The 24,422-nt window shown below is 45.4% G+C and overlaps 1 protein-coding gene across 3 annotated transcripts in view; it reads right to left on the bottom strand.

Moving 5' to 3' along the window:
- The window catches only part of IQSEC2 (IQ motif and Sec7 domain ArfGEF 2), a 158,299-nt gene extending 135,995 nt beyond the window's left edge, over positions 1–22,304 (bottom strand). For 2 of the 3 annotated variants that reach the window (XM_083357126.1, XM_083357123.1), the window contains exon 1: positions 21,146–22,304. In XM_083357126.1, coding sequence (XP_083213252.1) covers positions 21,146–21,843 — 698 coding nt within the window. In that variant the 5' untranslated portion in view covers positions 21,844–22,304. Of the gene's footprint in view, positions 1–1,326; positions 1,332–21,145 lie in introns of those variants that run through there. The other variant, XM_083357125.1, reaches the window with a different exon arrangement.
- Positions 22,305–24,422: the final 2,118 nt, after the last annotated feature.

Here is a 24,422-nt window from a genome sequence, read left to right as displayed (position 1 = left end):
CAAACACAAATAAAATGATGTATTTGTCTTTGATTGCCTTTCTCCCCTGCTTTCCTTTCAATCAAGGCTGGTTCTGATCTTTGCCCTATAGAAGCTCCCCTGCCAAAGAGCCCTGTAATCAGCTTTGCTTATCAGACCCTTCCTGCCTTTTAAGTTTAGCTCTTTTTTGGGAGGGGGGGGGATTTGATAGGATGCTTTTGACAAATTTCGATTCACATCATGCTGAGGCACGAAATGATCACGGGGATTAAACCAGCCCACTCCAACCTGGTCCCTTCTAAACACATCAAATTGCAAACTCCATAATTCCAAACCAACAGAGGTCAACAACCTTCACATACGGAGCACACTAGATGGGCTGCTTTGAGACTGTATGATTTAAAAAAAACACAGAATGAATATGGAATCCTAAAGACAACTTTAGATTTACTATGTCAAGCTATTCCCCATTATTCACTACTGCAATCTCTCTTGGGAGTATCCAGATGACATTTCGGTAACAGGGTTCTTGACGGGACCTGAGCCATTCTAGCCTCGGATCAAAAATTCAGTGAATGGAAAGAAGCCTTTACTTTTTCTGTCTTCCACACCTAGCCTTCATTTATAGAAGCAGCCCCTGGACAATCATGCCGAGGCTCTGGACCCAACCCCACTGATTGCAGGAAAGCAGCAGGCTGATTTCCTGAGAACAGGTGCTGCTGTGGCAGCAGGAAGCAGTTCTCATTGAACCCCCGACTAACTGGCACAGGCTCACTATCCTGGAGCATGCTAGCAGCACCATCTGCTGCCAGCTTTCTGCCTCTGAATAAGAGCCGGGCAACCTGTCCACTGATGTGAACTCAACTGCCCCTTCCTGACTAGCTTCATGCCCCGCCGGCCTTGCAGTTTGTCCACAGCTTTAGGGCCTGATGCCTAAGAAATTGTGTGGAAGGCACAGTTTCTTGGATGCTGTAGGGCTGCTCAATGGCGTAGCGTGGGTTGTCAGCACCCGGGGCAAGGCAAGTAATTTGCACACACCCCTCCACAGTGGGCGGCGACCCAGCGGCTCAGATCGGAGCGCGCCCCCCCAGATGTTGCGCCCGGCCCCTCCTGCACCCCCCACGCTACGCCACTGGGGCTGCTGCAAAGAGTACATGAGGTTCCGGTCTGTACATCCCCCAAGGGCCATGTTGACCTCTGCTCTGCAGGCCATTTTTTCAGCCAGACACTGATCTCTGTTAGGAAATCTTTCAGGGAGAAAATTGGCCAAACAAACTAGGGAGGAGGAGGAGAAGAAAATAAAAGAAAACAGCATAGATCAAGTATAAACCTTCCTAATCAACTTACTTGTGCCCAGCTCAAAGAAAACAGGACTACTGTCCCTCCTCTGTGGTGTGTGCGCATGTGCGTGCACGTGTGTAAGTGAAGGGTGATTCAGTTGAGCTCTTCAGTCTGGCCAGAGCTGATGACATTCGAAACAGCCCCAGGAAGCAAAGATCAGCATTCAGATGTGAATAAACTGGGGTTTCCTGGCAACCTTCCAAACCAGCTCTTGGAGTGGGAGTGACTTAATATTTTTTTTTAAAAAAAGAAACTCAGAAAACAATTGCACAGAGCCCACCAGTTAGTGAGCCAGCTGCCTGATCTGAGGCAATGTTTGTTATAAAAGAAATCACACACTCCCTTAAAAATTACAACTTTAGCTGCCGCTCCTAATGCTGTCAGTCCCAGTTCTAGAGCTACCTGAATTAGCCTAAGATCTCATTTCAAGTCCTTTGCCTTAACTAACTGGTCTTTTCCTTGATGTGAACCTGGATTGAAGCCAGCAATTCCTAAAGGATAAATTCCCCTAGGCTTATTTATCTTAATCCACCTTGCCCGTTTCCTCTAAATCAAAGTTAGTTTAATACTCAGGCCAGGAAGAGAGTATCTTAACATTTTTCTCCTGGAATACTTGAAGTCAGAGAAGGGGGCAGCCAGGGCCAAAATGATGTGGCCATAGATGCTAGAGGAGCATGAATCTCCTACTCCTTGGCTCTTACTCTCTGTTGCAACTGTGTACTCACTCCTAAAGCAGGGTGACATGAGACCCTTCCAAAGGCCTTAAGGCCCCCAGTGCTATGCCAACTGCTCTGATTTTTTTTAATGTGACAGAAAGGGAAAGAAATAGCTACAGAAAAAGGTACTCACTTCAACCGTATTTAATTAATGACCTTTCATTTATTTAATTAAATTCCCATTACACTGCATCAAAATCTAGTTTTCCTCTTGGCTCCCTTTTCTGAGATACAGGCCATGAGTGACCTTTCATGTGGACAAACTTGAACAGCCAAATGATTTCAACTTCTCAAGGTTTTAAATACCAAGCCACTCAGTTCAGGTATGAGAGAGAGGCAGGCCTGGAGGGGGAGGGGGAAGGAAGGGGGTAAAAAGTTGGCAGCCATGATCATGCATTTGAACCCCTCCCTCCTTTTTACATTGCAGCACGCATGCAACACACACCAAAATGGGAGGGGCTTCAATCACTTTCTGTAAAGGAACACAGATGTTGGACATGTAGAAGGAATGAACAAGCCACTGAGAAATGATAACCTGGTCCTGCGAAAAAGAAAAATGTGAGAAACAAATGCAAAATTATCCTATATTTTGTTTGATATATGATGAGACAGTGACAGGCTTTTCTGCTCCTGTACCCCACTACAATAAGAGCATTGTTGGAATAGCTGCCATGCCTGTTTCTTGACCTGGCGGATATCTAAAGGGGCCAATATGCCTATCTTGCCTTCTTTAATTCCTCCCAAACGGATGTCCTTTATAAGTGAAATCAAGGGAAAGTAAATGGTACCAGCATGACCATCAGATTAGGCAGCAAATTGTAATTGGCCAAATTGATAATTGGGAGAGCCCCTTCCCCTACTCAGAATCTGTAATGTAAATAATGGCTAAACTCTGTTTAAATTCAACCAGAACTTTCACTTTCATGGACCGATCATCATCTCCTGCGGCTGGTCTTCCATTTTGCCACCCCCCGCCATGGGAGTACGGAGCCAATTAGATGGTACCGCCCCAGACGCTTAATGGATCCTGATAGATTCCAAGCGGCGCTGGGGTCCCCACCTGCCTCCATTGCTCACAGCTCGACGGATGCCTTAGTGGAAGCCTGGGAAAGGGCAGCCACTGAGGCACTTGACCAGGTTGTACCCTTGCGGCCCCTGACCCGGCGCAGATCCCAGCGAGCTCCATGGTTCTCTGCGGAGCTCCGGGAGATGAAGCGTCGGAAACGGGGCCTAGAGAGCTGTTGGAGGTCTAGCCGATCCGAACCCGACCGGTTGCGGTTAAGAACCTATATTAGGTCTTATCTCGCAGCGATGAGGGTGGCGAGGTGTAATTACTTCTCCACCCTCATCGCGTCCGCAGATAATCGCCCGGCCGCCCTGTTTAGGGTGACTCGCTCACTTCTTAATCAAGAGGTGAGGGGGGATCCCTTGCAGGGTCGTGCCGAGGAATTTAGTCAACATCTGTCGGATAAAATCGCTCGGATTCGGACCGGTTTGGACTCCAACTGGGCAGAGTCTGGCGATCAGGACACCGGCGGTTTTGTCAATGTTACCTGGGAAGAGTTTGATTCTGTGACCCCTGATGAAGTGGACAGGATTATGGGGAGGCTGAGCTCCTCCACATGTTTGTTGGACCCGTGCCCTTCCTGGCTGGTTTATACAGCTAGGGAGAGGACACGAGGCTGGCTCCAGGCGGTTATATCTGCTTCCTTGAGTGAGGGTTATTTCCCCACCGTCTTGAAGGAGGCGGTGGTGAGACCTCTCCTCAAGAAGCCTGCCTTGGACCCAGCTGTATTGAACAACTTTCGTCCAGTCTCCAACCTTCGCTTTCTTGCGAAGGTTGTCGAGAGTGTGGTGGCGCATCAGCTCCCTCTGGTCCTGGATGAAGCGGATTATTTGGACCCCTACCAATCGGGTTTCAGGCCCGGGTACAGCACGGAGACGGCATTGGTCGCTCTGGTGAATGATCTCTGGAGGGCTCGGGATAGGGGATATTCCTCTGTCCTAGTCCTATTAGACCTCTCGGCGGCTTTCGATACCATCGACCATGGTATCTTGCTGCGGCGTCTCAGGGGATTAGGAGTGGGAGGCACAGTTCTTCAGTGGTTCTCCTCCTATCTCCTGGGACGCTCGCAGTCGGTGTTGGCAGGGGGGCAGAGATCGGCTCCTAGGTCTCTCGTTTGTGGAGTTCCTCAGGGGTCGGTTCTCTCGCCTCTCCTGTTCAACATCTACATGAAACCGCTGGGTGAGATCATTCGTGGTTTTGGAGTTGGGTATCATCAATATGCCGATGATACCCAGCTTTTCTTTTCGACCCCAAACCACCCCAGTGATGCCCTCGCTGTGATGTCCCGTTGCCTGGAGGCGGTTCGGGTCTGGATGGGGAGGAACAGACTTCAACTCAACCCTGACAAGACTGAGTGGCTGTACATTCCGGCATCCCGGGACATTCAAAATGTTCCATCTCTTTCTATGGTTGGTGAGCTCTTACCCCCCGTGGATAGGGCTCGCAACTTGGGAGTCCTCCTAGATTCACGGCTTACCCTGGAAGATCATATAGTGGCCGTGACTAGGGGGGCTTTTGCCCAGGTTCGCCTGGTGCGCCAGTTGCGGCCCTATCTGGACCGGGATGCCCTGTGTACGGTCACTCATGCGCTCGTGACCTCTCGCCTTGACTACTGTAATGCTCTCTACATGGGGCTTCCCTTGAAGACCACTCGGAGGCTCCAACTGGTACAGAATGCGGCCGCGAGAGTTGTCTTGGGAGTTTCCCGGTACTCCCATGTTACACCTTTGCTCCGCGAGCTGCATTGGCTACCAGTTGTCTTCCGGGTGAGGTTCAAGGTCTTGGTTATGATCTTTAAGTCCTTACATGGCATGGGTCCGGGTTACCTCAGGGACCACCTGCTGCCGGCGTCAACTTCCCTCCGCCCAGTACGTGCCCACAGAGAGGGCCTCCTCAGGGTGCCTCCGGTCAGGGAATGCCGACTGGTGGCCCTCAGGGGGAGGGCCTTCTCTGTGGGCGCTCCGGCATTATGGAACCAACTGCCGGTGGAGCTCCGGATGACATCTGACCTCCGAACCTTCCGTCGCGGCATGAAGACCCACTTATTTGAATTAGCTGGTCTGGCCTGATGGGGGATTATGGGTTTTTAAATTGGTGTTTTTAGTATTGTATTATTGTTTTTTAACTGGGCATTGGTTTAATTTTCTTTTAACTTTTGTATCGTTATTTATATATGCCCTGTGAACCGCCCTGAGTCCCTAGGGAGAAGGGCGGTATACAAATCAAATAAAACAAAACAAAACAAACAAACTTTCATTCTTGCAGAACTTCACATAATGAGAGAAAAGTCTACAGGCTTATAAAGGCGTTAGGACAAAATGTGCCAGGTGTGTCAACAGTTAAACCAATCAAAGTCATGACACTGTTTTTCTAAACGCTTCCTTTATTCTTTCTGTACAGGCAATGAGACCTGTACTTTCCTTTAGCTGTTGCATGCAGGGGAATGAAGGGATGCCACATACAATGTTACTGCAGATAATCACTACTGAATGCAAGGCTGTGAGCTTATGTAGGTATGTCAGTTCTTCTCTAGAGCATGTCCTGCCTTGCCAGGAGCTCTGCCTAGCTGCATATTACAGCCCTCTCCTGATGCAGCTCAGTGCCCCCCTGCTGCAAATCAAACCTTGCTGTCCCTGTCATGGCCAGCCAGCCAGTCTGCAATGGAGATGCTCCCTAATTGAAAACGACAGGCAGACTGATTCAGAAGCAGCCCTATGCAGCAGCAGGAGAGGAATTGGGCTGGGGGGGGGGGTGTTTGCTGGGAAAACAAAATAGCAACAAGGCCTGGGTAAGAAAACCACAGCACTATTTGGGGGATTGCTTTCTATGGAAGGAGTGCTAGATCCTGCCTTGAGTTTCATACCTATGACCTGTAGTCATTTTTTGCCAAAAGAGCCCACCGCATTTCCCCAAAGGATTTAGGCTGCCACAGGGACCAAGCTCACACCCATCCCTGATATATTTGTTATGATTTTACTCTATGAAATTCAGTTAAGAACAAAAAAACAAGGCAAACAAGCTTCATTTAGGACACCTTGCCCATCACTAACTATCCTCCCTGGTTAAAATGTTTGGTCAGAGAGAAACGCTGATCAGACTGCATTTTCTCTTCTCAGGGAGTAACTGCTGGGTTAACTGGCTCTGAGCATCATCTTCTGTGAACCAAGCATGTCCTCAAAACACTTTTAACCTGCAGAGGTTCAAAGGAAGATGCCAGAAGCTCTTGGGAAGAAATAGCCATAGCTAGGTTCATACATTGCACTGTGCCATGATTTATTTTAACCATGGCTTATTGAATAAGTCACAGTGGCTTAGCATACATCATGCTAAGCCATCAACACAGAATTACAAAACCAAACAAATCACATTATGGCTAAGCAGGAAGTACAGACCAATAAAGGTTCCCTGCTACTAGAAAGCTTATAAATAATTACTTCACATGCAACCACACCTTTGTAAATAAAACTAAGATGACAGGATTAAATAATATGGCAAATAAAGCTTTAATTCATGTATTGCATTAAGACAAAAGTAACCCACTATACCTGGGAGGTTTGTGAACTCACCCATGGGGGCTGGTAAATAAGAGTGTATGACTTACAATGTTGCATGAACCCAACCAACTGTGGTTTATTCATTAAAGCAGTATTGAACAAGCCATGTTTTTTCACATTTCTCAGACCTACATCTGTTTATGAAAGAATTCTGATATTATGGCAGCCTTACTCTAAATTACCCACCTCAGGGAAAGTAGACTGGAAAAAAATAAGATTGCAATGAGAGTTCATTTAGTTAATTAACTTCTAATAATTATGAGATTCTCCCATATGAATCTGTGTCTGTCAAATGCTAAGTAATCCCTCCTAGTCAAAGCAATAATCACTCTTCCCAAATTGACAGTCCGCAAGATTCACAGCATACGTATCATTGTGACCTTTCCTCAAGGGGATTTGCTATCCTGCCCCTCCCATGTTTTATTGTTATAACACATATCACCAGTGCTTTTTTGTAAAAGAAAAAGGTGCCGGAACTCACACATTTCATACAACCCGCCTTGCCTATCCTACAAGGTTCCATCCAAAAAAGGTGCCGGAACTCCGTTCTGAGCGTTCTATGAGAAAAAAAGCCCTGCATATCACCCTGTTCCCGGTAGGAATTCTGGTAATCAAACTATTTGAGGTCTTTTATCTCTGAGCCGGAAACACTTAACTCATTCTGGATTTGCCAGAAAGAGACTGGCTGAATGCTATGTCACCATTGTCTGTGCTGCCTTTTATAAAAGAATAAAAGAAAGAGAATTCTGGTTCAGTTGTTTGAAGAAAGATTAGAATAATATGTGTAATTCTTCCACAAAGTAACTCAAGCTTTGTAACCTGACTTGCACAACCTGTTAAATCATGGTTTGGTATAAAATTGGCTGGATTTGGATTTTCACCACTGAGAGAAATCTATACTGTGTTTTATAAGTTAAGATTTATTGTTGAATGACTGATTTAGTATAGGAATATCACTGTATGGCAGAGGTCCCCAACCTTTTGGGGACCGGTTCCATGGAGAAAGGTTTTTCCACAGACTGGAGAGGGCATGGTTTTGTGTGCTGCCTGCATCCCACGAATGGGGCTTTGGTTGTTTATGTGGACTGGTTGTTGGCATGCCGCAGCCCGGTACCGGTCCACGGACTGGGGCTTGAGGACCCCTGCTCTATAGCAAAAACGAGGATAGCTTAGTGCAGGGGTGTAAAACTTCCGGCCTGCAGGCCGGTTGCATCATATGGAGGCTGCGCCCACTCCAGCTCTGGTAATGCAAAAAAAGTCGCGATATGTTGCAACACATCACGTGATGTGGCGAGTTTGATAATGGTGGCTTAGTGCATACAAGGTCCTCTTAAAATTGCATCCAGGACAGTGATTGCATCCCCATCAATGTCACACCCGCTACCAAGACATACATATAGCTACCACAAAAGCAGGTACTATGAACTAGGGTAGTATTTGCATAATTTAAATAGCTTCATTTGTTTCTTTGATTACATACATGTGTGTGTTATAATGAAGGGCTTTTCTGAATTATTGAAGGGAGGAAATGTTATCTGAAGTAATAAATATTGCAATTTAATTAACAATCTGGTTTGCCTCAGGAAGAAGTAGGTTTGTGGGGGATTAAGCCTGGGTGTGGGTTACACCACTCCAGAATGCAGGTGGCAGCTAACATGTTAAATGATTAGATCCTATTTGTTTCTTTTGGAGGTAGCTACACAGAAAACTCCTGAGCTGAGAGGGAAGCTGAAATCTTGCCCCTTACAATTTACCTACAAGAATGGTGTATTTGTCAAGCTTAGTGATCCACACAAGATTTGGACTACTATATCTGGATCACATGAATTCAGACAACCTTAAGCAGCGCCAAGGAGTTTGGATTTGCTGTGTTCCTTTGTTGCCACCTAGCGGTCATCTGGATTTTTGCAGCCTAAACAGGTTTATTCCTAGAATTACCTCATCCAGGCAAATTGCAGGCAATGCTAACAGATACCCTGGGCTGGAGCAAGACAGTAGAGAGCCTCTTTAGTGTCATTTCATTGGCAGAGATATGACGCACGTGTCCAGGCCACTGATAAGCATTACAAAATGATATGGGATGACAATCTCCTTTCTGTATGCCCAAACAAATCTCAGCTTTACACAGCCTTAATTGTCAATTTTACCCAGTAAGTCTATTAACATACCAGGTGTGTTTGAACAACAGGATCATACCCAAGGACGGTCAGAAACATGCCTGCGAGCCTCTATGTGTAATGCAGCTAGGAAATAACCCCTCTGCTTCTTATTTAGGGTTTTCTAGGTCACGCAAGAGACAGCACAGGACACAATGCAAAGACTTCTTTGAGTCAAGTCAACTCTTCCTGGGGACTTCATTGATACAGCCCTGTGACTTTCCTGGGAGCAACATCAAAGGGTTTGCAACTGCTTTCTTTCAAAATGTTGGAGGTTTCCTTTACTTCTGAAGCTAGATTTCAGAGGGTAGGAGTTCATTCTCAGAAGAAAAAAGAAAGCTAGTTGTTGCCGAAACAAGACAAAGATGGAACTCGTCCTCCCACCCAAAGGGCCATCCAGATCATTGCATAATAGAGGCAGGAAAATAAATGCAAAGCCTGAACATTAAATCTACTGCGTGCAGTTCTCACTTTTGACGATTTTTTTTTATTTTTTATTTTATTAGATTTATATACAGCCCCTCTCCAAGGACTCGGGGCGGTATACAGGGCAAAAAACACTAACAACACACAAGATATAAAAATTAAAATAAGATTAAATCAATAGCCCTAAGTAATAAATACATTCTAAAATTTAAAATTTTTAAAATATAACTCTAAAATCCAATCCCTCAGTCCAGGCCGGCCTGTTCAAACAACCAAGTGTTCAGGTCGCGACGAAACGAGCGAAGGTCGGGAGCCATCCGAAGCTCAACCGGAAGCTGATTCCACAGGGCAGGCGCGCCCACAGAGAACGCCCTCCCCCTGGGAGCCGCCAGTCGACATTCCCTGACCGACGGCACCCTGAGGAGGCCCTCTCTGTGGGAGCGCACAGGGCGATGGGAAGTTAACGCCGGCAAGAGGTGCTCCCGTAAATAACTCGGACCCATGCCATTTAGGGCTTTATAGGTCATCACCAGCACCTTGAATCTCACTCGGAAGACAACTGGAAGCCAATGCAGCTCGCGGAGCAGAGGTGTTACATGGGTGTATCGGGAGACCCCCCATCACAACTCGCGCAGCTGCATTCTGCACCAGCTGGAGCCTCCGAGTGGCATTCAAGGGCAGCCCCATGTAGAGAGCATTGCAGTAGTCTATCCGAGAGGTCACAAGCGCATGAGTGACTGTGCGTAGGGCGAATAGCTATATGCACTACCATGTGACCAGTTTCAAACTATTTAGGATTTAGATAGATAGCCAGATGCTATTCTAGACAGCTTAAAATTTAAACCCACTATCAAGAACTGAACTCACAACCTTTCCCAATGTAGTGATTATATACATATTTAGCTTTAGGAACTATTCAGATCCTAGCATTCACAAGGGTTACAGGAGGGATATGTGGAAGTACTCGGGATTTTGCATACCAGTATTTTTCAACCTTGACAACTTTAAGATGTGTGGATTTTAACTCCCCAAATTCTCCCAACTGACATATAGGCAGTCCTCGATATATAATCAGCATTGGGACCAGAATTTCCACTGCTAAGCAAGGTGGTTAGCAAGATGTTAAGTGAGTTGCACCAGACTGTATGACCTTTTAACCACAGTTGTTAAACAAATTACATGGTCGTTAAGTGAATCCAGCTTTCCATTGATTTGGCTTGTCAGAAGCCAGCTAGGAAAGTCACAAATGGCAATTACATAACCCTGGAACCATCACAAATATGTGCCAGTTGTCAAATGCCCAAAGTCCGATCACATGACTGTGGGGATGCTGTAATGGACATAATGTGAGGACTGGTTGTAAGTCACTCTTTTCAGTGCCATTGTAACTTTGAATTATCACTAAACAAGTAATCATAAGTTGAGGACTACCTATATACTGTCCACTTTCTCTTGATCCCCTGGAGCAGAGAGATACAGTTGATATATAGCAAGTACTGGAAAGTGAACATTTGTGATTAACCTAAGATGGTGATGATGATGATGATGATGATGATGATGATGATGATGATGATAATAATAATAATAATAATAATAATAATAATAATAATAATAATAATAATAATAATAATTTGGAAGGGTCCAACCCCCTGATCAGGCAGGAGACCCTATACCATTTCAGGCAAATGGCTGTCTAGTCTCTTCTTAAAAACCTCCAGTGTTGGAGCATTCACCACCTCTGGAGGCAGGTTGTTCCACTGGTTAATTGTTAATTGTTCTAACTGTCAGGAAGTTTCTCCTTAGTTCTAGGTTGCTTCTCTCCTTGATTAGTTTCCATCCGTTGCTTCTTGTCCTGCTTTCAGGTGCTTTGGAGAATAGCTTGACTCCCTCTTCTTTGTGGTAGCCCCTGAGATATTGGAACACTGCTATCATGTCACCCCTCACCCTTCTCTTCCTTAAACTACACATACCCAATTCCAGCAACCGTTCCCTATATGTTTTAGCCTCCAGTCCCCCAATCATCTTTGTTGCTCTTCTCTGTACCCTTTCTAGAGTCTTGACATCTTTTTTACATCGTGGTGACCAAAACTGGATGCAATATTCCAGGTGTGGCCTTACCAAAGCATTGTAAAGTGGTATTAGTACTTCACTTGATCTTGATTCTATCCCTCTTTTAATGCAGCCTAGCACTGTGTTGGCTTTTTTGGCAGTCCAAAATGAAATCTACTGCTTCCAAAGATGGTTTAGCATTGTAACTACTAAGATTTATGAAACAAGAAAATGTTTATGCAAACATTTTCCACATGAGGCATAGAATCAAGATCATGAGAAGTATTAGTACCGCTTTATAAATCCCTAGTGAGACCACACCTGGCATACTGTGTCGGGGGTCTCCCGATACTCCCGTGTTACACCTTTGCTCCGCGAGCTGCATTGGTTGCCAGTTGTCTTCCGGGTGAGGTTCAAGGTGTTGGTAATGACCTACAAAGCCCTCCATGGCATGGGTCCAGAATACCTTGGGGAGCACCTGCAGCCGGCGTCAACTTCCCTCCGCCCAGTACGCTCCCACAGAGAGGGCCTCCTCAGGGTGCCGCCGGTCAAAGAATGCCGACTGGTGGCCCCCAGGGGGAGAGCGTTCTCTGTGGGTGCACCGGACTTATGGAACCATCTTCCGGTAGAGCTCCGGATGGCGCCCGACCTCCGCTCCTTCCGGCGCGACCTTAAAACCCATCTCTTTAAGGAAGCGGGCCTGGCCTGATGGGATGGGGTGGGTTTGTTATTATGACTTTAATTTTAAATTTGTACTATGGGCATTGTTTAATCATATTTTAATAATTTTAACTTTTGTATCTGTCTTTTACGTATTGCCCTGTTAACCGCCCTGAGTCTCTTGAGAGAAGGGCGGTATATAAATTAAATAAATAATAATAATAATAATACTGCAGCCAATTTTGGTCACCATACTACAAAAAAGCTGTTGAGACCTTGGAAAAAGTTCAAAGCAGAGCAACTAAGATAATAAAAGGCCTGGAGACTAAAACATACGGCTGTAGGACTTTGGGTCTGGCTAGTCTAAAGAAAAGAAGAAATAGGGGAGACATGAGAGCAGTGTTCCAGTATTTGAGTGGCTGCCAGAAAGAAGAGTGGAGTCAGCTTATTCTCCAGAGGGCAGGACAAGAAACAATGGTTGGAAACTGAACAAAGAGAGAAGCAACCTGGAATTAAGGAGAAACTTCCTGACAGTGAGGACAATTAACCAGTGGAACAGCTTACCCCCAGAAATCCATCACTGGAGATTTTAAAGAAGAGGCTAGACAGTCACTTGTCTGAGATGGTATAGATTCTCCTGCTTGAGCTATTCTATTCTCAGAAAATTAATATAAAACTACATTATTGCTTCTTTCAAAAGTTAGTAAAATGATGTATGCAATGTAATTTGAATAATCAGAGCATGATGTACATGCTAAGTACTATATCATGAAGAGTGTATACCTTTAGTGGAGCTATTTTTATTTAGGTGGCAAGAAGTGGGGCAAATCTATACAGAAGGGGGAAATTACAGTTCTCATGTTGTAGACTACATTGGATCTCTAAATTACTTAACAGGTTTTTTTTTGCAATGTTGCAAGATGCTGTTATATTTTGTTTAATTAAAGGTATGTAGACTTACTGTACTACAAATGTGCACTTCTCAGCTTGGGTACTCTGCAATTCCTGCCCTGCAATGTCAGGAGCCCAATTCACCCAAAGATAAGATAAGTGCACTCTAGGTATGCTCCAAAATGATCTTCTATTTATTTATGTCCCGGGCATCTGAAAACAAAGAAACAACCAGCCTCTCTTGAATCAAAGCTTTGCCTACATCTGCGGTAGAGCCAATGGAGCTTCATCATGCAGCAGTTTTACTCTTTCTTTGCCATATAGCTTCAATTTCAAATGTGTGCATCCTTCCTTCCATTCTGGGATTAAATCCAAGTTTAAAAAGACAGAGGCCCAAATCACGGACAAGACACATCTCATTTGCCATCTTGAAATAGCTCCTCCCCCTCAAACCGGGAAACATTTTAAGCAATGCATGCAAGAAAAGATCTGCAGTCCGTTCCTCTTTCCTCTCCTCCCTGAACCAAACCAATTCTCTCCTAACTGAGAAACCACCGCCCCTAGGTGGGACACTAACCTGCTTTCCTAAGTAGCATGGTACCAGTGCTTATGGTTTTCACCACTGCAAGTAAATAAAATAAATCACACATGCAAAAATCCTGATGAACTACCTTCTTTCCTAACAGCATGGGAAGCAACTAAATGTAAAAGAACATTTGATGGGGAAGATTCTCTTCTTCCTCTCCCTCTTACTTTGGGCTTCAAGAGAGATCCCTGCAAGGGCCTATCTCTCTGGAGAAGGCTCTGATGCTTCTTACAAAGGTGGAGAGAAGATGACCACCAGCAAGATGGATGGACTCAATTACAGCAGTGATGGGTGCACTGATGGAAGACCTGAAGGATCAGGTTAGGGACTGATCATCATAGAGAAAAATCTATCTATGTGGTCTCTAGGAATCAAAAATAACTGGATGGACGTAATAGCAATAGCACTTAAGACGTAGATACTGCTCCACAGTGCTTTACACTTTTACGTAATCAAGGGTTCCTTCCTCAAAAAGAGAAGCATAATACAGGCACTGCTTGGAATATGAAATTGTAGTTTCCAAATATAGTTCCAGCTGACAATTTCTATATTCTTGTAGTGTTTTGATACTACAATGTTATTTGGTTTTCTTGTGTTCAGCACCTCATGCAGAAAAACTGCAGTCAAGCGCCACCGATGAAGTACCATTGTGGTGCCAGACTGCTTCTTTTCTATATAGTGGGAAAGAAAATCCCACCTTGTCCATTGCCTTATCTCTCTTTTGCACTCATTAAAAACTTGTCCATTTGAATTCCCTTCCAACTAAGTTATCATAGATTATAATTGATGTTGATGGGACCTCCTAGTAAAGGGAAAGGGAAAGGTTCCCCCGCACATGCGTGCTAGTCGTTTCCGACTCTAGGGGCCGGTGCTCATCTCCGTTTCGAAGCCGAAGAGCCAGCACTTGTCCGAGGACGTCTCCGTGTTCATGTGGCCGGCATGACTAGACGCCAAAGGCGCACGGAACGCTGTTACATTCCCACCGTGGTGATCCCTATTTTTCTACTTGCATTTTTACGTGCTTTCGAACTGCTAGGTTGGCAGAAGCTGGGACGAGTAACAGGCGCTCACTCTGTTACGCGGCACTCGGGATTCGACCTGCCAAACTGCCGACCTTCTGATCGACAAGCTCAGCGTCCTAACCCACTGAGCCACCGCGTCCCCTGGGACCTCCTAGCATCTGGTAATTGCCATCGGGATTTGTAAAGGACAAAGGGGAGGCAAGTGGAGAAATACACGCCATGATATGTCTGTAATACCATGAACTGTATACTTGCATCAAACGTTGGGATACAAGTATTTAAGTATTTTAAATCGTTATCACCACACATATATTGCCTTTTTTTCCTTTCGAGGCTTGCTGCAGCAGACACTGCTATAAAATATTTTAGTAAGCAAAAAATATGTATTTTTTATTTTAGGGCACATTCAAGTCAGCAGGCTGTGACAGCATTTTAGCAGAAATTAGTGGAAATATATTGGAAAGGGATATAAATTCAGATTCGCATTTCTATCATTCCATTCACAGGACTTACACTCAAGTTTACATTTAGAATAATCTGATGGCAATCAAATAAATTCTGGCCTACAAAGTTATCTGAACGTTTTTTTTTACTCAGGGTTTACTTGCAATTGCTTTTTGGTTTAGGACTAATCCATGCTCCAACCTAGAGCTACTATCTATTTCAGACATGTCAAACACAAGATCCAGCCCACGAAGTGGTTTCATGCGGCCCGCGAAGCCATCCTGGAAACAGTGAGGGAACGGCCCCCACCGCCTTGGCCCTGCCCCAGAGACCCTCCTCCTGCCAGAGACCCTCAGATCTGTCCCACTCCTGCCCAGGCCCCCATAGGCACCCTTGATGCGAATGATGTAGAGCTGGCCACGCCCACCCAGTAGGCCATACGCACTCTAGCCACGCCCACCCAGTAGGCCACGCCCACCTGGCCCCCTGAGGGCAACTGCAATGCTGATGCGGCCCTCAATGAAATTGAGTTTGACACCCCTGATCTATTTTGTTAACAAGCCAGGAAGGAGCTTGCTCTAAAAGAGCTGGGTTGGAGCCTACTGAAGTATTGTACTACTGGCTTCAGATCCTATTGAAAGTGCAATCTGGGTGGGGCAATTGCAATTCATGTTTACTTGTTCAGGAATAAAGCACGAGGAATTCAGTGAGACTTATTCTCAGGTAAATATAGACCTGGTGACTGACCTATAAAAGATTCTGTCTCTAGGGATGGAAGAGAGGCAGAGCTGTTTATAAAGGGATGTATTGCTTTCTCAAGATGCAAAAAGTGGCTGCTTGCTGGAGAAACAGCTGCAGGAACAGCTGTTGAGCAACCTCCCCAAGGGTAGGCAAGATTGTTTTCATGCAGACAACCACAACACCCAGCAAAGCAGCCCACAATGCACCCTGACACTAACATGCCCAAACAATCCATGATGAGTAGCTATTGCCTTCTATGTTTGTAGAGAATAAATGGCCATAATATTATTGGGCTATGGAGAATGCTATGTAGTCTCAACAGTCCTGACAGCTGCTTTTTAGTGAAAGAGAAAGATTTTAAACTCTCGTAGGACCTTACTGACAAAAAGCTAGTTCATGCAAAAATGATCCTCTGCTTTGATCACTTAACATTGATTTGTAATTCAAGAAATTTACTGGTGCTGGGAAAAGAATTAAATCTAACATGATTCCAAGTTGCCAGAGCTAAATTTCTGTGAACAAGCTCTAAATGGATCATTCATACAGGCAACCCCCCCCCCCACACACACCCCAATGCTGCACAAAACCAAGATGTGAACACAGCTGTATGACCTCCTCCCAACCCCATTTCAGTCTTTAGTTAGGAGGCCTTTCATGTTGCTAAACAAAGTGCATGAGTTGGGCAGTGTAATAAGATGTATTTACTTATTGCCACCCATTTGCCCTACTGCCCAATTCTAGGTAGCTCCCAAACACAACAATGTTCGGTGAACTTAATGTGAGCATTTCAGGTCAAACTAGACACTGCGCTAAAACAGGCGGACCTTGCTTAAAAAGAACACCACAGTCCTGGGTCCATTGCCGAGAATACCTTTGTGCCCATAAATTACTTGTTTTTCCTCCAATGTATCTCCTCTGTTACCTTCTGTCCTTGGTGGTGTGCATATCAGAGAGAAAGAATCCATTCTTTTGGAGTCTGATGGGAGGGAGGGAGTTAGCAACCTGGAGCACCTCTAGATACAGGCAGCTTTTAATCTGCTCTTTGCCTACTGCTGTGAGACTATTACATGCACAAAAATGGAAATACCAACAGTGGAGAGGAATGGTTTGTGAAGACAATAGAATTAGCATTAAATTCCAATTTAAGGGGTTGTTTGATGATTAGAAATTTCAGGTATGCTAGGAAGGAAGGAAATGATGTAATCTTAAGGGGGGGGCAAAATGTAAATACAGTTATAACCATTGTTAAGAAAATTGGAAGCCATTTCTTTTTCATCTTTTTTCTTTCTTTTTCTTCCTTCTCCATTATTTTACTTATTCTTTTTGTTTCTTCTCTAAAATTTGTATTGTTCTTATCCTGTTAAAAATACTTTAATGAAAATAATTGTTTAAAAAAATTAAGCTGCTCTTTTCCTAATATTAAGACAGGATTAAAAATGCCTGACTGGCCATATCTTCAACACCACGGTCACCATGTGGCCATCCATTTTCTATTCTTATTGTGATCAAGGATTATACAAGTCGGTTACTGGCATAGTGATATTGCCTGAAATCCAACCTCATTTTTAATATTAACAATGAGCCTACCTCACAATGTATACTTCTCTCCTAGAAATGAAAGAAGAAAGGAAACAGGAGTAACTCCTGTTTAAAAAGAGCATTCATATTATTCTGAATGCTAAACCTAGTCATAAACTAGGCTAATGGGGTTGAGTTTGCACAATACAGAAGACCAAAATATATTTACGGTAGCTATGTTCTGATATGTTGTGTGAGTAGGTTCTGTATTTGAGAGTTGGCTACAGCACACGATAGAGCCCACAGATGAACTTCATTACAATTGCAGTGCTAACCCAATTTATAAACTCCCTGTATTAGATTTGGCTTCAACCACCCACATTCCTGGCTCTAAAAGATGCCTAATTCCCTTTGCCTTTTATCTCATGGTCTTGGGGTCAATGATCCTGTGTTTTGCCAGCATCACACAGTGAACTCCTCAGAAATACCTGATAAGCTATGCACAAAGCCAGAAGGGTGCTGAGGCAGAGAATCTATTGTTTCTCTTTTTCCATTCACATATTTACAAGCCATAGCAGGAGAGATCAATTAGTATGGCATCCGATCGATTGCTCTTCCTATGTCCCAAATCCGGCAAGGTATGTTTTATCGTGAACAGTTCAGTTTCCTGAATTAGCAAACCTGCCGAGTTAACTGCCTCTGGAACACAGGCTAGCCCAGTGCTTCTAGCAAATTAACCAGAACGGTTTACAAAAAAATTTATAAAAAGCTGTTTGTAAAAAAGAAAAAAAAGAAAAACCTGGGGGAGACGATTTGAACAGCCACATGTTTTGTCACATGCGGCAATCACAACAGACCAATGAAAAAGAAATTCCCTTGCAAACACTCCATTTGGAAGCAGTGTAAAAGGCAGTAGAGACAGACAGACACCCTCACCCTTACCCCACCCCCTCATAGAGGTTGATAGGGATTGGGTGACTGGAAGACTTCCACTGCTCTCTGCATGCTGTAGGAAGCTATTATTCACAACACTAAGCAACCACAGATGAAAATGACTATTTATCAAGGCAAGCATGCCTGTTTTCTCCTCTACCTTTAAGATAAAGTGGTATTAAATATCTCCCTATTGCAAACGAAGAGCCGAAAGATGAATAAAGGTTTAAGAACACTGAACAAGTTTAGAGCTGAAATGAAACCTGAAAAGGGGCTTTCAGATAAGGTGCATAAGCCACACTTTTAACTATTAAGCTAAACTGAGTTACTGGCTAGATCTTAAGAGACTGAACTTATTTCCCTACTCAGAATAAAAACAAAGGAAAGTCATAGTTATTAGTTCGGTTGAGGAAAGAAGGACTGTCTCTAGTCATTTCTAGCTTTCTGCCAGTGTGGAGAAGAGGATCAGTCATTTCCCCCCACCCCACCAGCATTGCTACTTCAGGCTTTTTTTTTTTTAAACCTCCTCAGTGTTGGTAGGGAGTGGGCGGGAATGGCAAGACACATTTGTGCTGATTTTAAGTCATTTGCAGCATCAAACCACTTTGCTAATTTCTAACCAGAAAAAGGAGGCGGCAATGAGGAGAGTGAGAAAGAACAGGAATGGCTGGATCCATCAATTCCTACCCCACACAGCCACCCCTATATCCATTCCCTCTGAGGGAAGATGCTCAATTCTTCGGGCCTAGTTGCTTGTTAGCTTTCAATCCAAGTTTGTGGACCACGAGAGTCGATCCTGTTCTGAAATCCATGTCCCAGATGCAGTGCTGCTGGCATTCAAATGCTGCGATTCTCCAGCTAGGAACTATCAATTATGGAGCACAGAGTCTAATGGCGTGGCGTTAGATCAGACACCCTAGTGCAGCATTCCCCAAACCGGTTCCCTCTGGATGGGTCTGACTGCAATCCCCATAATCCTCAACCAACCCCATACATAGCAATGTGGTTATGTCATTCACCTCAAAACTGGGCCACTGATCTTCGGCAACAGCATTGCCAAGTTTCAGCTAACCAGTCAGGGAGAGCTTAAATGAAGTTTAAGGAGAGACACATGGCTTGTAGGTTGTTCATTTCATCCCACAGAGACCATGGACAAGGAATCCCAGCAGGCTCTGAGAATCCTGAGGTAAGAATCCAGTAGTTGGAAGAAATAGAATTATCAGTTTGAAAATAATGCTTTATAACATAACCTAGCTTTATATTAGGAGGTAAGAAGATGCAAATGTTGCCTCTGATAACAGCTCATCTGAAGGCTTCAGGCACATCGCTGTTCTCTTGCAAATCTTCATTAGGAATATAATACCGCTGGCCAATCTTGCGTGGCTGTAGCTATTCCGGTAATAATGTAGATAGTGACAAATGTGTGATTATTATAATTGATTCTCACACACTAGTAACTACACTCACTTTTTCAAAGCTGTTTCCCCCAGAATAGATACATGATAATCACCAGCTCTTTTCTCAAACTCACTCAAAACTTATGCTTTTACTTGCACCTTAAATCAACTACATCTTCTCTTCCCCACCCAGGGATCACATTTTCCTGAACTCAATCCCTCAACACATGTCATGAACCACACAGCCCATGCAGTACCGTTTCACACCCACATCCAATGCATGCCTAGTTCCTGGTGCCTTAGTTCAACGCCAACTCTCTCTGCTGGAGCTAATTGAAGTCAGATCCCACCAGGCCCAGTTCAATGGCAGTGGGAAGTGTCCAGATTGTGAGTTACCCCATTAGAGGAAGCTCTGGAGGAAGACTGGCCGCTAAAGATGGGCAAGACGCAAAGAGACATGGATACAAGTGCGTACGAGTACTGCAAACTAGGCAGAAAGAAAGAACAGGCCTTACTAAACATGTCCCAAACAAAAGAGACAGAAGAACACAGTACGTAGGTAGCAGAAGAAGAGGATTTTATTCTATTGAAAGGCTCTTCCCTATCACTCCCCCAATATTGGCCAGGAAATAAATGAAAGAATTCATCTGAGGATTCAGGAAACAGAAGCTCACTGGGGTTGCTATGTACTTTCATTTAAGAATAACTCTTTGCCCTCTATGGGTTTCTATAGGGAGCGAGGGAGGGAAGAGCCACGAAAGGTGTGGAGGAAAACATGTAGGAGCACCAATATGAAAAAAAGAATTCACGAGTTTTTGGAAAGTATGAATATGAAGTTTAATTTTAAATTTGGGGTTTATAGGGGTGAGCCACACCAGGCTGGCAAGAGAGAGCACTCCCTGGAGTGGTCCGCTGCAGCGAGAAGGACCTTTTATGCGTGTCTTCCCTTCTCTGCAGAAAATTGAGAGAGTCAAGCCCCAGCAAAGTGTTGAAGGATTAAAAAATCCAGGTTGGCAAGTTAGGAAAGCAAAAATGTGCTGAATCAGGGAAAGTGGTGCTTGAAAGTAAGGTTGAAGTTTGAAGGGCCAAAGAAAGAGAATGGGGCCTCAGAAGCTTCTGGGCAACTGGCCAAGGAGCAGCCTGCAGTGGGGGGGGGAGGGGTCCTACGCAGGGTTCAATGCAGGGATCTAGTAAGGAAAATCAGCTGAGGAAACAAAACAGACCCCACTGAGGGTGGCATAGCAGAGCACCATCCACCTAATTATAGGTGATGGAGGCAGTTGGTGTATGTTTGTGTATGTAGGGGGGGGCAGGGTTTAACTGTAACTGTAACAAGATTCAAAAGCCTAGAATGGAGGGAAGAAAGTAGGGCAGAAAGGTGACAAGAGAGCAGACCCTATGATATTTTGATTTCCCTCCGCCGCCACCGCCACCCAAGCACTGCACCGCACCATCCTCCAAAGGGTTTCCCCGCGGTCCCTTGTGATGCTGCACGCACCCCGATTCTCTGACTGTAAACGACTCAGCCAGCACCACCAATGGTCACCTCAACCCCAAGGAACTCCTGGAATCTGCCTGCCCTGCTGGGCCAGAAAGCTACAGGGAAGGAGGGGAGCAGGCAGGGCCCTAGGTCAGGGGGCTGCAAAGGCTGGGACCAGCTTCTTACTTTCTCTGCAGCGTGGTGGCTGGGCTGGTACTGGCACTGGTGCTGTGGCCTCCGCCTGCCCCAGGACTGGAGCTCCGCGACGCCCCACGGTTCAGCTGCCCCCTCTCCCTTTCCCGGGGTGGTCGAGGGTACTCGTGCTCCTTCTCCCGAGCCTGGTGGCACTGCGGCGCCCGCTCTCTATGCAACTGGCAGGGCTCCCTGTAGTGGCTCTCCCGGTTCTGGTACTGCCCATCCCGGTTTCCATAGTGCTGTAGATCTCGTTCCTTGTCCCGATGCTGATACTGGTTCTGCCCTTCCCGGTCGGCTCTGCTTTGGTATTGACTCTCCCGGTCGGCTCGGTTGGAGTACGGAGCTTCGCGCTCCGTCCGGTTCTCGCGGTTGGGAAACTGGCCTTCCCGGTTCTGGTACTGCCCGTCTCGATCGGCGCGGTTCGGATAGTGGCTCTCCCTCTCTTTGGGGTGATACTGCCCGTCCCGCTCCCGATCTCGGTGTCGCTCCCGGTCTCCTTCCCGCAGGTCCCGGTTCTCTTGGCTCAGTTGCTCCAGCTGCCCTTCGAGCTCCTCGATCCGCCGCCGCTGGGTTTCCAAGAGCTTCTGCTGGCTCTCGATGATGTTGTTGAGCTCCAGCAGATATTCCACGGCGCGGTTGGGGTTTTCAGAGCCGGGCAGCCCGGGGCCACCTCCCGCTCCCCCGTCCATGGAGAGCGAGAGGAAAAGGGGCGCCCGGGCGCTTTGCGCTGCGCCCGGCGCCCGGCGCCTTCGGCTCCCGATTGCTGCAAAGGGCACCACCCCGCGCCAGCTACAGACCCGCCCCGCGGCCCGCAGAGGGCTGCAGGGCTACGGCCACCATCCTGCCTGCGGGAGTCCGAGGGGGAAGAGCAGGAAGAGGGGGAGGAGTCGCCGCCGCCGTCGCCGCTTTTACTGCCGCTGCCGGCGCCGCCGCCTGCCTTCTCCAGCCCCGAGCGAGCCGCCTGCTCCTCCGGCTCCCGCCGTCGTTGCAGAGGCACTGCGCACTCCGAGCGAGCCCTAGGCGAGCCTCAGCCCGGCGGGAGGGGGCAGAGCCGGCGAGGAAGCTGAGGCCTGCTGGGCTTTTGCCGGCGGACCCGCGGCTTGGCCAGCTCTGCTGGGAGGAGGAGAAGGGGAGGGCGGATGGAGGAAGAAGAGGCGGCGCGGCGGCGGCGGCGGCTGACTTGAGACGAGCGGCGGCACGCGGCTCGGCAAACTAAGTGCTGCCAAAGTGAGTAGGGAGGTCAGAGCCTGCCTCCACGCCCGTCTGCCCGAGCCTTTGGGAGAAAGGGCCAAGCGTTCCCAGACTGTAGGGTTGGGGAGGAAAAGGGGGAGCCTTCTGGGTCCGCCGCGTTGTCAAGCCTGGTGGCCTGCTTTCTCCGAATAGCTTTGCGAGGAGAGTTCTCCGCAAGGGACGTGACGAAGAATCCCAGTCTCCTGCCCGCCTCCCGCCCCGCACTTTCAACAGGACCCCCGCAACCAATCAAACAGTTTCTTGCTGGGCTGTACCTGTGGGACAAGTCTCGTTTGCGAAGACGTTAATTGCGTTGACATGTTGATAGTATGTTAGATGTCACCGGATGGGAGAGCAGCCTTCTGCCAAGTGTACCCTCCGGATGCGGCTTCCATGATTTCCGCTCAGCGCTGTCATTGGAGATTGTAGTCCAACACATCGTATTGGGGAAGACCCCAATAAGAGAATGTCTCAAGCTCAGGTTGGCTTGCAGACGTTTCATTTACCGGAAAGAAGTAACGTTACCTACTTTGATAATGATGAAATGTCTGCAAGCCAACAATCAAGGTTAGGGAGCACCAAGGACTTCACAGACCTCTTTGAAGTGTACAAACTGCAAATGGCCATTCAACTTCAGTACAGTCTATCAGGCCTTAATATAATGTAAATGCTGTTGCCTTCAGTGGAATTGATTTTGCAATTAACTACAGCTGTGTGGGGTTGAGAAATGCATAAAACATTTCAGAACTGAACTGTCACCATTTCAAAACGTCTCGCTTTGAGATTCCAAAGACAATTGAAATCCCACTCTGAACTGGCTGCTTCAGTCATTTTGGAAGTGTTTCAAGTTTGGGAAACACTTGTACGTGGCGATTTGAAAGTCACCTTATTTGTATGGTTTTGTTGACATGTTGGCATAGTGAGGCATTTGTCTCAACAGACGTCCGTGTCATGAACATATAGCAAATTGTTTGCTATTTAATTAATCATAATACATATTTTCACCACCAAAGATGGAAAGAAAAATATGTGGAATTTTTTTTTAATTTCAGGTGCCAAAACTGAGTTGGCAGATGCACCACTATTAAAAGCAACAAAATGCCTAGTTGTAATACAATTCAGTAAAAAGAAATAAAAGGAAGCCACATTAAACAATTCATATATTATTCATCAACAACCTGACATTGTTATCTAAGAGGGAAACAACATTATCTACAGATTTTGCCATATATGTGCATATTCATATATGTGTTCTATGGTATCCATATTGATTTAAAAAAACCCTATATTTCTACTATATATGCATAGATATCTATTTGAATCATAGTTATGCATCTTTAAAAATGTTGGCTTTGATGTGATACAAAACAGATATACCCACTTTATATTACTGTGACAGTACTGTGTTCATCAGCTTTACAATTATCAGGGAAAATATGCATGCAGAATATGCTTACAGAAAAATCACATGTAACAAACAGATAGATCTATGAGACAGACAGATTTAAAATATACACACGTATTTTGAACAACAAACATTTTGGAGCATCTTGAAGTCCATTGCTTTCATCACTGTTTTTAAAGATCAAAATGTAGTAATTACATTTGTTGGTCTTTAAGGAATATATGTAGCTTTTTAAAATGTGCAATACTTTTTTACTATGAAAGATCAGCATAGATACTTCTCTGGAACTGGTTAAGTGTTTTTGTTGTCAATAGTGTACACATGCTGACTGTACAAATTTAACAGATTATGATTTTCCTGCACAGGTATATAGCAAATAATAAATCTGCAGTTTTTCTCAAATATAGTTTGTTTGTTTGTTTATTTATTTATTTATTTATTTATTTATTTATTTTATTATATTTATATACCGCCCTTTCCCGAAAAACTCAGGGCGGTTTACAGGGTGATTAAAACAAAAAATACAAAAGTTAAAAACATTTAAAAAATTATATCCGTCCCTGAACAAATAAAACCCCATTTAAAATTAAAAATAAAATTAAAATTCTCAGCCTGGGCCAGAGAGCTCGAAGA

The sequence above is a fragment of the Vipera ursinii genome (genome assembly GCF_947247035.1).
Source record: "Vipera ursinii genome assembly, chromosome: 2".
Lineage (NCBI taxonomy): Eukaryota > Metazoa > Chordata > Lepidosauria > Squamata > Viperidae > Vipera > Vipera ursinii.
Note: the sequence above shows the minus strand (reverse complement) of the source record. Positions and strands in the feature narration are given on the sequence as shown.